The sequence below is a fragment of the Hylobates moloch genome, unplaced genomic scaffold (genome assembly GCF_009828535.3).
Source record: "Hylobates moloch isolate HMO894 unplaced genomic scaffold, HMol_V3 SCAFFOLD_22, whole genome shotgun sequence".
NCBI classification, from domain to species: domain Eukaryota; kingdom Metazoa; phylum Chordata; class Mammalia; order Primates; family Hylobatidae; genus Hylobates; species Hylobates moloch.
In genome coordinates, this window is record NW_026652297.1 from 15,923,237 (window position 1) to 15,939,468 (window position 16,232).

At 41.9% G+C, this 16,232-nt stretch overlaps 2 protein-coding genes across 4 annotated transcripts in view; one reads left to right on the plus strand and one right to left on the minus strand.

Moving 5' to 3' along the window:
* CEP63 (centrosomal protein 63) overlaps nt 1-16,232 on the minus strand; it is a 165,149-nt gene that overhangs the window by 21,383 nt on the left and 127,534 nt on the right. The window contains exon 14 of one of the 2 annotated variants that reach the window (XR_009211721.1): nt 9,417-9,542. The exons of the other annotated variant lie outside the window; for it this stretch is intronic. The gene's annotated coding sequence lies outside the window, so the exon portion shown is untranslated. Of the gene's footprint in view, nt 1-9,416; nt 9,543-16,232 lie in introns of those variants that run through there. 2 annotated transcript variants of the gene reach the window in all.
* The window catches only part of KY (kyphoscoliosis peptidase), a 47,934-nt gene that overhangs the window by 13,520 nt on the left and 18,182 nt on the right, over nt 1-16,232 (plus strand). For both annotated transcript variants that reach the window (XM_032144243.2, XM_032144244.2), the window contains exons 4-6: nt 7,942-8,016; nt 9,664-9,726; nt 12,333-12,415. In XM_032144243.2, coding sequence (XP_032000134.1) covers nt 7,942-8,016; nt 9,664-9,726; nt 12,333-12,415 — 221 coding nt within the window. The remainder of the gene's footprint in view (nt 1-7,941; nt 8,017-9,663; nt 9,727-12,332; nt 12,416-16,232) is intronic.

The following is a 16,232-nucleotide window of genomic DNA, read 5'->3' on the forward strand; positions in this document are numbered from 1 at the left end:
GTGAAAGTACCTGGGCGTTATGAGAAGTTTGGGGAAGAGATTTGTTGTTGAACCCTATGCCAATAAGTTGTTCACTTTTGCAGTTTCTCTAAGCTTATGGAGATTGTTCCAGTCCAGCATTTTCCAAATTGTGTTTGAGAAAATAGTACTGGGTCAAATAGAGTTCTTTACTACAGGACTACTCAGATCATTGTGTATTGTGACCTATGAGAGGGGAGAGAGTGAACATGTTTCTCAATTCATTTTTCACAAGGCATCTTGAAGTCAAGTACCACTTAGTACTCACTTTAAAAGACACCTCAGAGGGTTTGAGGTGGAGAAAGTGAAAAGGAGAAGAACAGGCCCATGCCTCACTCATGATGGGAAGACACACAGGAAGTATTTGCTGCTGATGGTCATAGCACCCAATCCTACGACCAATGCTTAATGTTTTAATTATAAACTCACAAGGCTGATTTTCTCTCAACATTGAATATGCTAGAAACTACACTTCAAAATGAATGTTAACCCCTTCAAAGCTATGCTTTGCAGAGGCCACATTGTACCTTTTCAAATTGTTTGAGAATGACCCTCTTTGGCATGCACAAGTTTATGAGCTACACGAAAAAGACAGTATTGTTATTCTATGAAAAATAATTGCAACGCATTTAGCAGGCAAAGGGTTAGTAAAAGAAGGTTTTACAAAATCAATGAGGAAAAAATAATACTTCAATAGGAAAATAGCCAATTCACAAAATAAGAATTTAAACTGGTAAATAAGTATATGCAAAGACTACTACAATAAAACTAAAGAAATATACAAAGCAACCAGTATTATTATTCACTGATAAAAATTTAAAGGGTTGATAAAACCAAACATCAGTGAGTGTATATGTGATCTGTTTTTGCACTGCAAACCACCAGACAACTTAGCAGCTTTAGACAATAAGCATTTACGAGCTCACCAATCTGCAGGTTGGCTAGAAATTCTCATTGGAGCCATACCCAGCTGATCTTGGGTCTTGGGTGGGCTTGCTCATGTCCTTGTTGTCAGCTGGTGGGTTGGCTGGAGACCAGCTGGTCTGGGATAGCCTCACCTGAGAGGCTATGCTCTGCTCCATGTGGGCTCTCATCTACAGCCTGGCTCATTCACATGGCAGTTACAGCTGGGATCCCAAGAATGAGAATGGAAGCCTCAAAGTTTCTGGAAGCCTAGGCTCAGAATTTGTGCAACATCACTTCTGCCATGTGCTAATTGGCCAAACCAAGTCAAAAGCCCAGCCCAAATTCAAGGGGTGGAACAAAAGACCTCTCATTGGGAGGAAGTGTGAAGTATTGCACTTTGTGACCAGTTTTGCAATCAAGCACAGCAAGAATGTGCACAATGGGCATTCTCTTGCATTACTGATAAGATCATAGATTGATAAAATCATTCATAAGAAAATTTTGCTAATATGTAACAAAAGCCTTTAAAATATCCATATTATTTGATTCATACTTAAGAATTTATTCAAAGGAACTGATTTGCAAAGTGTGCAAATCACTTTACATACATACAAAGATGTATGTATCTGAGTGTTCATCGCATCATTTCTAATAGCAAAACTGTGAAAAGCTAAATATTCAACAAAAAGGGATTGCTCATATGGATTATAAACCATCTACAAAATAGAATACATGTAGCCATTTGAAATGATAACATATGGCTATGCTCACTGACATGTAAAGATTTAAATGAAGAAAGCAGGTTATGAAAAATGTGTTTACTATAATCTGCTTTGGATTTTTAAATGTAGAAATGAAGTCTTAAAGGAGTTTCACTTTCCACTTTATATGTTTCCATATCATCCAAGTTTTTGTTTTAATTCTGCTTGGGTTTTTTTGTGTGTGGTTGGTATTTTTGCTTTTATTTTTATTTTAAATTAACATACAGTAAAATTGAATGTTTGTAGTGTGTAGTTCTGATTGCTAACACATGCATAGATTTGTGGACCCACCACTATGGTGGTTACCATCATCAGAATATACAGAATACACCACCATCGGAATATACAGCACTTCTATTTCCCTCTTTAAAATTATCTTGTGTGGACTCTAATCCTCCCATCACTCTTAAGAGTTCCTTTGTATTGTTGAGAAGTACTTTTTTTTTTTTTTGACAGAGTCTCGCTCTGTTGTCCAGGCTGGAGTGCAATGGCATGATCTCGGCTCACTGCAACCTCTGCCTCCCAGATCCAAGCGATTCTCCTGCCTCAGCCTCCCGAGTAGCTGGGGTTACAGGTGTCTGCCACCATGCCCAGCTAATCTTTGTATTCTTAGTAGAGATGGGGTTTCACCATATTGGCCAGGCTTGTCTCAAACTCCTGACCTCAAGTGATCCACCCACCTCAGCCTCCCAAAGTGCTGGGATTACAGGCATGAGCCATCATGCCCAGCTGAGAACTATTTCTTGATATGGATGTACCACAGGTTGTTTATCCATTCACTCATTGAAGGACATTTAAGTTGTTTCCAGTTTGGGGTGATTATGAATAGAGCTGCTATATAAACATTTGTGTACAGGTTTTTGTGTGAACATACGTTTTCATTTCTCTGGGATAAATGCCCAACAGGGCAATTTTTAGGTTGTATGGTAAGTACATGTTTTGTTTTATAAGAAACTGCCAAACTATTTTCCAGAGTGACTGTTCTATTTTACAATCCCACTAGCAATATATGAGATCCAATTTCTCTGCATCCTTGTTAGCATATGATATTATCACTATTTTTAAATTACAGTCACCCCTCAGTATACATGGGGGATTGGTTCCAGGACCACCCACATATAACCAAATGTGGGCATACTCAAGTCCCACAGTCGTCCCTGCAGAAACCCCATATAGGAAAAGTTGGCCCTCTGTATGCGAGTTTTGCATTCCATGAACAGTACTCTCCATCTGCATTTGGTAGCAAAAAAGGACCAATATGAGTGGACTCATGCAGTTCAAACCCATGTTGTTCAAGGGCCAGTTGTATATTATTGCTCTTCTAATAGATGTGATGTCTCATTTTGGTTTTAACTTGCCTTTTCCTAATGGCTGATGATGCTGAACATCTTTTCATGTGCTTATTTTCCATCCATAATCTCTTTTATAGTAAAATATCTGTTCTTTTGCCCTTTTTCCAATTGAATTGCCTTTGCACTTTTGTAAAAATTTATTTTGCTATGTTTGTGTGAATCTATTTTTTATTATTCTGTTTATTGATCTGTTTATCCTCTTACCAACATCACACTGTTGTGATTACAGCAGCTTCATTAATGCATCTTAAAATCAAAGAGTGGGAGTCCTCCCATCTTTTTTTTCAAAATTAGTTTAGTTATTCCAGTTCCTGTGCCTTGATGTCTATATTTTATAATTATGTATTTGCACAATTCCCCCAAAGTGTTTGGTTGAACTTGCATTAAATCTATAAATCAATTTCGAGAGAATTGCCCACTTGACAATTTTAAGTCTTCCAATCCATAAACATGGTATGTCTCCCCATCTAGTTAAGTCATCTTTAATGTATTTAATCATATTTTGGAGTTTTCAGTATGCGATTATTGCACATGTTTGGGATTTTTGTTTGTTTTAGATTTATAACTAATATTTTAATTTTGGAAATATGGGAAATGGTTATTTTTAAATTCCATCTCCAATTGCTTATGGCCAATATACAGAAATACAATTGATGTTTGTATGTTAACCTGTATACTGTGACCATGCTAAACTAACTTATTAGTTCTAGGAGCCTTTTCTTGTAGATTACTTGGGATTTTCTATGTAGACAGACACATCAACTGTGAATAAGGACAGTTTTATTTCTTCCTTACCAATCTGTATGACTTTTATTTCTCTTTCTTGTCTTATTACACAGGGTGGGACTTCCAGTACAATATTATTAGGATCAGTGAGAGTGGACATCTATGACTTGTTCCCAATATTAGGAAGAAAGCATAACCATGTTTCACCATTAAATATGCTGTTAGCTGTATGCCTTTTGTAGGTTTCCTTTTTCAGATTAAGAAAGTTCCCTTTTATTCCTATGTTGAGATGTTTTATCATGAACGGATGTTAAATTTTGTCAAATGCGTTTTTCTACACAAATAGGTGTGATCCTGTAGTTTGTCTTCTTTAGCCTGTTAATATGGTGAATTACATTCATTGATTTCCAACTATTTAACCAGCTTTGCATTCCCAAAATAAACCACCCATGGTTGTAGTATATTTTTCTTTTACTATATTGTTGGATTTAATGTTGTAATATTTTGTTGAAGATTTTTGTGTTTACATTTATAAGGGGTATTGGTCTGTAGTGTTCTTTTCTTTTGCTGTCTTTGTGTTGATATCAGATTAATGCTAGCCTCATAAAATGAGTTATGAAGCATTCACTTCTCTTCTGTTTTGCAAAAGATCCTATGAAGAATTGATGTTATTTACTTTAAATGTTTGTTAGAATTTACCACTGAAGCTATCTGGGCCTGGCTTTTGGGGGGAAGGTTTTAAACTACAAGTTTAATTTAACAAATAGATATTGGGAATATTTAGGTTATCTGCTTCCTATATGAGTTTTGTGGTAGTTTGTGACTTTCGAGGAATTGGCCCATTTCATCTAAGTTGTAGAATTTATGTGCACAGAAGTTTTGTAGCATTCCTTTATTATTATTTTAATACATATGAGGGTCTGTAGCGATAGCCCTCATTTCATTCCTGATATTGGTGTATTTACCCCTGATTTGTGTCTTACCTCTTTTTTTTCTTGGTCATTCTAGCTAGAAGTTCGTCAATTTTACTGATCTTTAAAAAGAACCAGCATTTAGTTTCATTGATTATTCTCTGTTGTTGTTTTTAACTTCAGTGATTTATTCTCTTATTTTTATGATTTTCTTCCTTCTGCTTGCCTTGGATTTAGTCTTCATTTCTCTACTTTCTTAAAATGGAAGCTTAGATTGTTGATTTGAAACCTTCTTTTTTCTGTAATAAGAATTTAATGCTACAAATTTCCCCTTGAAGCACTGCTTTGGCTTCATCTCACACATTTTGATGTGTTTTATTTTCATTTTCAATGAGTTCAAAATATTTTCTAATTTTCCTTGAGACTTCTTTGATCTATGTGTGATTTGAAAGTATGTTAATTTTTAATATTTGGACATTTTCCAGTTGCTGTGTTTTTTTACTTCTAGTTTAGTTCATTTTGGTCAGAGAGGAGTTTTGTATGATTTCAGTTCTCTTCAACTTTTTAAGCTTTGTTCTGTGACAAAGGATATAGTCCATCTTGGTGATTATTCAATGGGCATTTGACATGAATGTGCATTGTGCCATTATTAGATGGAATCTTTTATAAACATCAAATAAATTTTATTCATTGTGTAGTTCATTTCTTCTATATATTTGCTGATTTTCTTTCAATTAATTCTCTCAATGACTGAAAGATTAGTGCTAAAATCTCCAACTATAATTGTAGATTTGTCTATTCCTCCTTTTAGTCCTATTAGTTCTTGTTTCATGTATTTTAAAACTTTGTTGTTTGACATATGCATATTGAAGGTTGTTGTGTCTTCTTGCTAATATTCCTCTATCCCTGATATTTTCCTTTCTCTGAAGTCTGCTTTGTCCGATATTAACATAGCAACTCCAGCTTTCTATTATCTTTTCACTTAACCAACCTGTATCATAGTAGTTAAAGTTGGATCCTTGGAAACTGAATATAGTTTAATCTTATGTATTCACCCTTTCTGAAAATCTCTATTTTTTAATTAGTGTGTTTAGACCATTTACACTTAATGTAATTTTTTATACATTTGTATTTAGGTTTTCTACTTTATTATTTGTTTTCTGTTTGTGCCTCTGTTTCCCCTTTCCTGCTTTCCTTGCCTTTCAGAATTACATTTAAATTTGCCTATTAAGTTTTTTACTATATCTCCATATATAGCTATTTTTGTATGTATTATATGTACTTAACTTTTCATAATCTAATTATAATTAATATTAACATTTCAAGTAGAATAAGGAAGTCTTGCCTCCATATAGGTACATTCACTCTCCTACTCTACATTGTAGTTGTCATATATTTTACATCTAATGTATCAAAAACCTATCAGATGTTATAATTATTTCTTTCAATTATTATTCATATTGTCAACAACTTGAGAGGAGGGCAGACTAACATATTTATCTAGATATATACCATTTCTATCCCTCTTCCAAGTTTTCCTCTGGTATAATTTCTCTTCCATCTGAAGAACTTCCGTTAGCATTTCTTTTGGAGCAAGCCTGTTGATACCAAATTCTCTTGGCTTTACATCGCTTTTCACTGGCTACTTTCCATATTTTTTTCTTTAATAGTTTGGTTATGTGTCTGGACTTGGATTTTCTTACATTTATCCTATTTAGAATTCACTGAGTTTCTTGAATCAGTAAGGTTTTATGTCTTTTGCCAGATTTCAGAAGTTTTCATTATTTCCTCAAATATTTTTTCTGCATCATATTATTTCTGTTTGCCTTCTGAGACTTCAAGGATGTGAATGTTAGACTTTTGGGTATTGACCTACAGATCTCTGAGGCACTACTCACATTTTCTGTTGTTCAAACTGGACAATATCTGTTGATCTATCATCAAGTTCTCTGACTGTGTTCTCTGTCATTTTCATTCTGCTATTGAGTATATCCAGAGAATTTTTAACTATATTTTTCAGTCTAAAATCTTCACTTACTTCTCCTTTATATCTTCTTTTTTATCGCTGATACTTTATATCTTTCCATTTATCTCAAAACTGTTTGCTGGTACTTGTTAGAGCATGTTATTGTGGCTGGTTTTTTGTGTGTGGAGTTGGCATCTGTTGATTATCTTTTCCTTTTCAAATTAAGATTTTCCTGAGTCTTCCCAGCTGAGTAATTTTGAATTGTAGCCTTTGCAATGCTATACAGATCTGCCTTGCATGTGCACCACCCAGTGGCCAGTCTGGGACCTGGGCATTAATCTACCCCATAGTTTACTTCCTGAAGACTGTGGTATGATGTTTAGGATGAGATCTATGCATGCACAGTTCAGAGGTGACCACAGGAATCCATCTACAACTTTATGGAATTGCCTTCTTGAGCTCCCTCCTCTTCATGACCCATTTCTCATTCCTCTACCTAAAAAGCTGGAGCTTCAGTTTCCTCACTCTGCCATATAGGCCCCACAACTGTGTCTGCCTCTGGGGCAAATCAGCAGAAAACAGAGAGAAAAAAAAACAATAAATATTTGCCCTCATAATCTTGGGATTATAACTTCTCTGGTAGAAGAAAATAGTTATCCTTGCCCCAGAGTTGTAGGTGCCTGCATGGCCACCAACATCACTGCTGCCATTGCTACCAACAGAATTGGCTGGGGGCTGAGTTGGGAAATAACAGAATAAAGCGGGGGAAAAACAACAACAAAAGATTTCTTTCACTCTCTCTGACTCTTAGGGGTTCCCTTTCTCACTCTGCAGGCCGGAAAGAGAGGATTTCTCTTGTGTGCTCTTTTTCTGCATCCACTGTACCCTTCTGGGTTTGGGAATGCCTTTAAGTCCAGTCTAGATGATACCAGAGGGGAAAGAAGAATGGTAAATTCACTGCCAATTTGCTAATGTCTTAAAAATTCTTCCCACTCTTCCCCAGTTATTCTATTATTTACTTTGCAGAATCCTCTAATAGTTGTCCCTTACATTCAGTACATTGTTTATAATTGCATTCAGTGGGAGAGACAGGGCTGAGTGTGTTTACTCCATCTCGCCTGAAACGGGAAACTATCTGCTTGGTTTGTTGTTGCTTTGATTTAAAGAAAAAAAAAGGATGATTTGTACACACAAAAGAAAGTTCTAAAACTAATTGTTTTGTTATTCAATCATCAGTCATGAGGCATTCACCCTTTCCTAGCAGCATCTGGTTGAGAATGTCATCTTCTTTTCCTTTGTAGGGACACAACTGACTGTGGAAGTCCACCCTCGAGATGCCATGCCCCAGCTGCTCAAGAAGTTCTCCTTGGCTAAACGTATGTATGACAGAGGTACTCACGGTGGAGGGCTGGCAGAGAGGATTGAAGGCAGCTGGTTGGGCCAGATCCCAGCCCAAGCATCTTCTGAGGGAAAGAGAAGAGTGTCATGGGCCTGCAAACTGGGAAAAGGCAGAAGCATGACAGCTTTATCCTGGGAGACTCTTTTCTCCACACCCAGCTACCACTGATTTTGCATCTCTGGAATTAGTCATAGGTAACACAGACATTTAGCTGAAGACACATTGCATCACAAGAGTGTTGTTGCTGTTGCTTTTAGGTACCATTTGTTTACTGCCCAAAAAGTGGCATGCAAAATGCTAAGTACTTTAACACTTATTAACTTTTTAACCTTTTGATGTATACTAATATCATCCCCACTTTTTAGATCAGCAAAGTGAGGCTTAGATAGGTGAAGTAACTACCCAAGTCACCCAGCTAGGAAGTGGGTCAGAACCCAGGTATGACTCTGAAGCCTGTGGTCTTAACCACCATACTTTGCTGCCCTCAGTGCAGTGCACATAGGCCCAGGCCCAGGACCATGATGTCTCCCCAACTCCCTTCTCAGTCCCCTCCCTGTATCTGTCCACCTTATGGCTAAACAGGGACCTCAGGAAGAATGCAAGTTAAGTAACAGAGGCTGCAGAACAACTGAGGCTCAACTCCTCTTTAGGTCCATGCAGTGAGCCAAAGTCCTCCAAAACTGTCTGGTCCTGTAGTAATCAGCAGTCAGGATCTCAAGAGAGTAGTCTACTGTTAAGAGGGCAGGCTCTAGGGTCGACTGACTGGGTTCATGTTTCAGCTGCGGGACCTTGGGCCAGTGGCCTAACCCCTCTTTTGAACTCAGTTTTGTCAACTATAAAAGAAGGAAAATAAGCGAATCTGCCTCATAAGATTATTATCAGATTAAATGAGAGAGTAAACATAAAGCCCAAGCCAGGCATAGTAAGTGTGTAACAAATGCTAGCTATCATTTTGAACCTTTATCATTCTATCAAAAATGTAGGTGGGAAAAAAATGTAGGTGTGAAATACAAAATGCAGGTGTGAGAAATAAATGGAGCACTGTTTCTCAGAATGAGAAACTCCTTTTGCCCAGGGAGTCTAATAACTATTGACTACAATTCTGCCTTTACAGTCTTAGATTTATGGGATTCAGTTGGCCTTTAATTCTCCCAAAGAATAATTTAATTATGACCTGACCTTTCTAGGTTTTGACCTTCACACGAACTGCTTTCCCCTTCCTGCATCTTTGTTTCCATCCATGGTCAGTTCTTATCCCAGTGTTATCTGGCAGTGGATTCAAAAAAGCAGGAAAATCCAAAAGAGGGCAGGAACACCAGGTTCCAGGAGGACCCACTGAATCATCCAAAGTGTTAGGTCAGAGCAAATACTAACTCCAGTTGCAGAATGCAGCTGCCTTTCTTGTCAGCCACTTCTTGGTTCTTAGTCTTCCTTCTGCCACACCAGGAAGTTCCTGGCAATTCCAGCAGCAATTCAGTGGTCAGTGGGGTGGAAACAAGGAGACTATGAAAAGGAGAATAAAGAGGAGGGGTCAAAAGCAAGGACCACCAGAAGGTGAGTCATCAGTGCTTGCATTTCTGTTTCTTCTGAAGTATCTATACTTCTGATCTTTGGAATATTGTAGGTTTACAAGGTGATAAAAATGGAAACACAAGACCCCGGCAACCTGGAGGGAAAGATGCCCATGGTAAGTTCCAGAGTCTTCCAGGACAATTCTCAAGAGAGCACTTGGGTTTAGCCTCATAGACTAATCTCCAATTGACAGTTGCTTCCTGGGTCGCTATTCTGAGAGGCTGGGGCTACCTTTAGGTTCAGGAGGGGAACAGTGTCATGATTGATTAGCAATGTCTGCCATGGACATAGGTGGAGAAGGAAAAGGCTCATGCACCAGATGTCATCCTAAAGCTAAAGTATAAACCCCACCAATAACAAGGCAGACCATTATAGGAAACATATTAAAATCATAATTCAGGATTATGTTAACTTTAAATGGAATGCCAAATGTCTGTAAGGCAGGAGGCAGGTGAATAAGCAGAGTGAGGCAGAGGAAGAAACACTGAGAGGGATGATAGACAGCCTGGGTTGGAATCCTGCTTTTGCCCCTCATTTGCCTTCCCTGTGCTTCAGTTTCCCCCTCAGTAGACCAGATGTTACCTAAGGCGGGGTGCAGCTCCATACTTCTTCCTATTGTTTTGCTTTAAAATCAGAATAATTTAGTTAATGACACTGATATTTTAAATGTATTTATGTAGAACCATATTTAGATCTTATATAATCTCCTCACAGGTAGATTTAATGAGGCATAAATCATGGACATTTTTAATGTTCAGATATTGGAAAATGGAACGAAGAAAGGGGAAAACTAGTAATAGGGTTTTCAATACCATTTTAGAAATGCCACCTTTATTCTAAATAGGAGTGCGGGGAGACCTCATTTGCAGAGCTATACTGAATGGAAATCTGTTCGATGTGTGAGTCCACCTTGAATGCACTTAGGTCGCCCTGATGGCTCTTGTGAGAGAATGATAGGAACAGATTCTGCAGAGGGAGAGGGCACTGAGAAGAGGCAAGGCTCAGCAGCGGCCTGCCTGAGTATCCCCAGTCTTCTCTGGTTGCATTTGGACCACACAGGGCAGGGGTTGATGACATAAGTCGTGGTGGCCAGGCAAGAAACCCCTGGGCCCAAATATTGGTCAGCTCCCCAATAAGTGGGCATTGCCTCTCAAACCATGCCGGCCCAGAAGAGGGTCACGAAGGGGCTGGGGCCAGGCCTAGAGGTGACACACACCCCCCCCACCTTCTCCCCATATCTCTCAGGTCTAATAGCACCAGATTAAGGGACTCTCACTGACAGTGGCAGCCCTGAGGATGTGTGGGCAAATGCACCTGCAGTGTCCCCCACCAGGCAGGGAGGCCACATGTCCCTCCCTGCAGAGGAGTCCCACATGCTGCACCCTCCCAGAGAGCAGTGTGACACTAACATCACAACATGATTTGCTCCCGGGAATCCCACAGATGTGTACCTGAGGCCAGGGGGCTGGGTCCAGTCCCTCCCAGCAAGGTGGAAGTCAGAACCAGACTGGAACCAAGGTGGAAGTGCAGGCCCATCAGGTGCTTTCTCACATGGCCCTACTCTTCCCAGACTTCCTACCATACCCTGGGGCCTCTCCAGCACACCTCACTTGCCCAGCACCCAGAGGCTCCCGACATGGAGGCTGAAGGTGGGTGGGTCCACCTGGGTCAGGGGCTCAGTTCCTCTTTGGTCCCAACTCTCCCCACCCCCATTCTGTCTTCCCACCCAGCTTCCCTGATTTTGATCTGCCTGACTCAGGGACCCTTGGTTAAGAAAGACTCTGCCAAAGCCAAGGCTCTCTTCTGGGCTGGGAGAGGGATCTGCTGTCCATGCATCTGTTGGTCTAACCACTGGCCAGGCTGCCTCACAGCTACACCCAGCAACAGCTGATTATGGCTGTCCTATGTCCAGTGGGAAGCTTGCATGATTGCTGGACCTGCATCAGCACTGGTCTTGAGTTTTCTCTCCTTCCTGTATCTCTGTCTCAGAGACCTGACTTGTGGCTTGGTCTCTGGTCAGCAGGCTCCCTGTCAGTAAGGCTAAGCATAGATGAGTGATTTGGAGGCCCGGCCTTTCTCAGGGCCCTGTTACCAGAATGCCATCCCACATGGTTGAGATGCTCAATTCTCCAGTTGACCAAGGGCAAAAGAGGAAGCCTGTCTGGGTGCCAAACGCACCTCACCCTGCAGAACCCAGATGGCCCGGCCTTTCCATGCCCTCCTCCTCCACCCAGGTGTCCTTTGGCACCTCCACCCCTGGGCCATGGCTGGGGCACAGACGTCCCTCCTTGAGCTTGTGAGCATGAGCAGCACTACCTGGACACTCCCCAAAGAGCATTCATTCCTGGGAAAAATAACAGGGAATCCATGGAAAACCAAATGGTGGGAAAAAGAAGATTCCATCATCAATATGTCTGGGAACTACTGGGTTAACTAAGGTTAAGCCCGTTTCCTACTTCTGACTTCTCAGAGTCTGCAATAGGCGTATTTTCCCTGTAGGCCTCTAAGAGGACTATGGGAGTTGCCATAGTTCCCAAACTAACTTGATCAGGAGACCCTTCTAGAAAAGTTCCCACATAGCTCTTAGGCTCAATGTTTCAGGCTTTGAGAATTGTGTTAAAGGTTGGACAGTCACAGCTCCTCAAAGAGACAGCAAGGCCTAGGCCAGGCAGCCCTCCTCATTGGGTCTCAGCTGCTAACCAAGCTGCCCTGTGTTTCCAGCCTACCCCTGGGATCGATCCAGCCTGAAATCCATGTCCCTGGACCTGCAGCAGTTTGAGAAATTGGATATCTACGCCTCACAGGTAGGAGAGCTGGCCGCTCCGACCATGGGCCCCTTCAAGGTGGCTTAGAGTTCTATGGTAGCAAAGCCTCTCCCCAGACACCTCCTGAACGTTTCCTGAGTGGCTTGGTTGGATGGCCCTGGAATGCCTTTTCATAGCATATGGGTGGGGACAGAAGGCACAAGGCAGCAGCCCCTGCCCAGGGCCAGAGGCCATTCCATCCCCCACCCCACCCACAATCCTGTTGCTCCCACCCCATACCACACACACTGGAGCTCTTCATTGGCAGGCCCCTCTGGCCAGCCCTGACCTGCCTTCTCCATGCCCCTTTTGGCATTTCTGCTCCTAAGCTATGCCCGCCTCCAGTCCATGGAAGAAGAGAGGAGAGGATGGGAGGACCGTGGCGGATGCAGATGGCCAGGACCACTATAATCACAGCTGTGCTCACCTCTGAAGTGCATGAGCTGCCACGGTCTTGTGTCTCTAGCCCTGAGCATGTCTCAGGTGCAGGTGGGAGGGGCAGATGAAGAGCTGAAACACTAGGGACATATGGGAGGCATTGGAGCCAGGCAGGAGCTTCAGCACAGAGAGTCTGATAGGAGGAACAAGGTGCTGAACCCTTTTGTGAAGTCAGGACATTAAATGGCCTTTAAAAGGCCACCTTGTAGGTACTCAGGAACCTTGTTTGTTGAAATAATGAGTGGATGGTGGGTGCAAGGATCAAGAAAGCCAGATGAGAAGCAAGGACATAAGTTGAGGACATCCTCCTGTCCTGGCAGAAGACATGACCTGGATTAAGTGGAGACATTGAGGAAATAGAGGAGTGGAAAGGCCAATCCTGAGCAAGGGGCAGAGGGGAAGAACTCTATCACCAGTGGGTGTGGAGTGGGTAGGAGGTGGGGGAGAGGGGCTCCCAGATGGCTGGATTGACTCCTGGAGGGTGGATCAGTGCCTCCTCATGAGGAGCAAGGGAGAAGGAGCAAGTTTTAGGGGATGAGTGTGCTTGGGATATGAGGGATTCTAGTGACTATGGCACATCCAGGGGAAATGACCCCTGGGCAGCTGAATATACAAGCTTGGAAAGGTCTGGGCTGGAGACACTGATTGGTAGTCATCAGATTTCGTTAAGAGCTGAAGCCATAGGATGGGCATCATATTGCGGGGGCAGAGGAAGCCCATAGGGCCTGGAGCCATCAAAGAGGCTGGGGCGAAGCCAGGAAGGGTCAGAGTTCTGGAAGCTCCAGGGAGGGGCTCCCTGGGGCAGACGTGGTCAACAGTATGAGCTGTGCTATCTGCTCAAGTGAGATCAGGACAGACTCGTGTTGGCTACTGCAGCATCAAAGTGCACGTTACCTCCAGAGGGGCAGTGCACAGGGGCTGGAGGCCTCAGGCCTCAGGTCGGTGGAAGAGCAAGCAGGAGGTGAGTAGTGGGGAGTGAGGAGAAGATCCCACAGGAGCCTGCAGAGACGGGGAGGCTAGACATGAGCAGAACTGAGGAGAGTGGGAGGGTGTCCTAAGGTAGGGGAACAAGGGGGCATGGAGCAGCCAGGAAAGGAAGGGAGGAGGTGAGGACATAGGAGAAGGAGGCCATTGATTGAAGAGGGGAAGTCCCTGCAAAGGCAGAAGACCTGAGACATAGAGATGGCTGAAGCAGGAGGGGAGGATGAGACTCTTAGTGAGGAAGTGCCACCTGGCCTGCTGTGAAGTGGAGGCCCGGCCATTACCTGTGAGTGAGGAAAGTGGGTGGGGTCGGGAGTCTGCAAAGGGCCCAGATTTTTGTAATGGCCATCAGAAGGGATGGGTCAGGCTGCTGGCCATACTCAGAGAACAGTGCCAGGAAGCCAGCGAAGGCCAGAGATGCAGCCACAAAGCAGGGAGTGGCCAGAGCAAGCCAGGCCCAGGTGGGGCCGGGAGGTGGGGACCAAAGGACCGGAAGCCATGGCGCTGAAGTAGAAGGCTAAGTCAGGACTCCAGGCTGCAGTGCAGGCCTGCAATGCTGAGTACCATTCGGGGCCCTGGGAGAGGGACAAGGGCAAAGTCTGTGGTGTTGGAGCTGGACGTAGAAGAAAATGAAACAGAATGCAGCTGAGAGAGTAGAACAGGGGCCCAGAGGCCTCCAGAGGTCAGAGTGCCAGTGTCCTGGGCCAGTGGTCAGCAGGTGAGTCCTGGAATCCCTTGTGAGCAGTGAGATGTTTCCAGCTAAAAACAAAGTCCTGGAGTACCCTCAAGCTGGGAGCTGAGGGGAGTGTGGGCACCATTGCAGGATCCAGTGCCCCAGCTTCTCTACAGAGATTAAACAGGGCCACCTTTCCAGCAACCTCAGCCCTGTTTCCCTGAGGGCCCCTAGGAAGAAAGCTAATTTGTTCTTTTTTTAATCATAAAATAACATAAAATTTGCCATTTTAATAATTTGTAATTGTACAATTCACTAGCATTAATTATATTCACAATGTTGTATACTTATCACCCAAAACAGAAACTCTGTTCCCATTAAGCAATGAAATTCCCATTTCTCCTCCCCCAGCCCCTGGTAATCTCTACTTACTGTCTATGAACTTTCCTATTCTAGATATTTCATGTAAGTGGAATCATACAATATTTGTCCTTTTGTGTCTGGCTTATGTCGCTTAGCATCTCAAGGTTCATCCATGTCACAGCATATACAGAACTTAATACCTTCTTTTTGTAGTTGAATAATATTCCCTTGTATATTGTATATACTCTATTTTACTTATCCTTTCATTCGTGGATGGATGTTTTTTAAACTTTTGGCTATTGCGGATAGTGCTGCAATGAACATTGGGGAAACAAATGTATGTTTGAGTCTCTGCCTTCAATTTTTTTGGGTGTATACCTTGGACTGCAATTCCCAGATCATATGATAATTCTGCATTTAACTTTCTGAGAAACTGTCAAAATGTTGTCCACAGCAGCCGCACCATTTTACATTCCCACCAGCATCGTACAAGGGTTCCAATTCCTCCATATTCTTGCCAACACATTATTTTCTGGTTTCATTTTTCAATAGCCATTTTAGTAGGTCTGAAGTGCTATCTCATTGTGGTTTTGATTTACGTTCCTCTCATGACTAAAGATGTTGAATATTTTTTTATGTGCTTATTGGCCATTTGTATATCTTCTTTATAGAAATATCTGTTCAAGTCCTTTGCCCCTTTTAGAATTGGGTTAGTTTTGTTTTTGTGGAGTTGTAGGAGTTCTTTTTATATTCTGGATATTTGATATTCGATATATGATTTGCAATGTTTTCTCTCATTTATAAGTTATCTTTCTGCCTTCTAAATGATATCCTTTAATGCACAGAAATTTTTTATTTTCACGAATGCCCTTTTTTCTGTTTTTTCCTTTGTTGCTTGTGCTTTTGGTGCCATATCCAAGAATTCATTGCCAAATCCAAGGTCATGAAGATTAACCCCAGTGTTTTCTTCTGAGAGTTTTATGGTTTAAGCTCTTATATTTGAGTCACTGATCCATTTTGAGTTGTTTTTGTATATGGCGTGAGGTAGAGATCCAAGTTTATTCTTTTGTATGTGGAAGCCCAACTGTCCCAGCACCATTTATAAAAGAGACTATTCCTTCCCCACTGAATGGACTTGACACCCTTGTCAAAGAACCACTAACCGTAGATATGTGGGTCCATTTCTGGACTCTCAGTTATATTCCATTTGTCTATGTAATCTTTATGACAGTATCAAACTGTTTTGATTACTGTAGTTCTACCATAAGTTTTGAAAATGGGGAACTTGTGTCCTTCAAATGTGTTCTTTTTTCAAAATTGTTTTGGCTACTTGGAGACCCTTGGAATTTATAGAAATTTGAG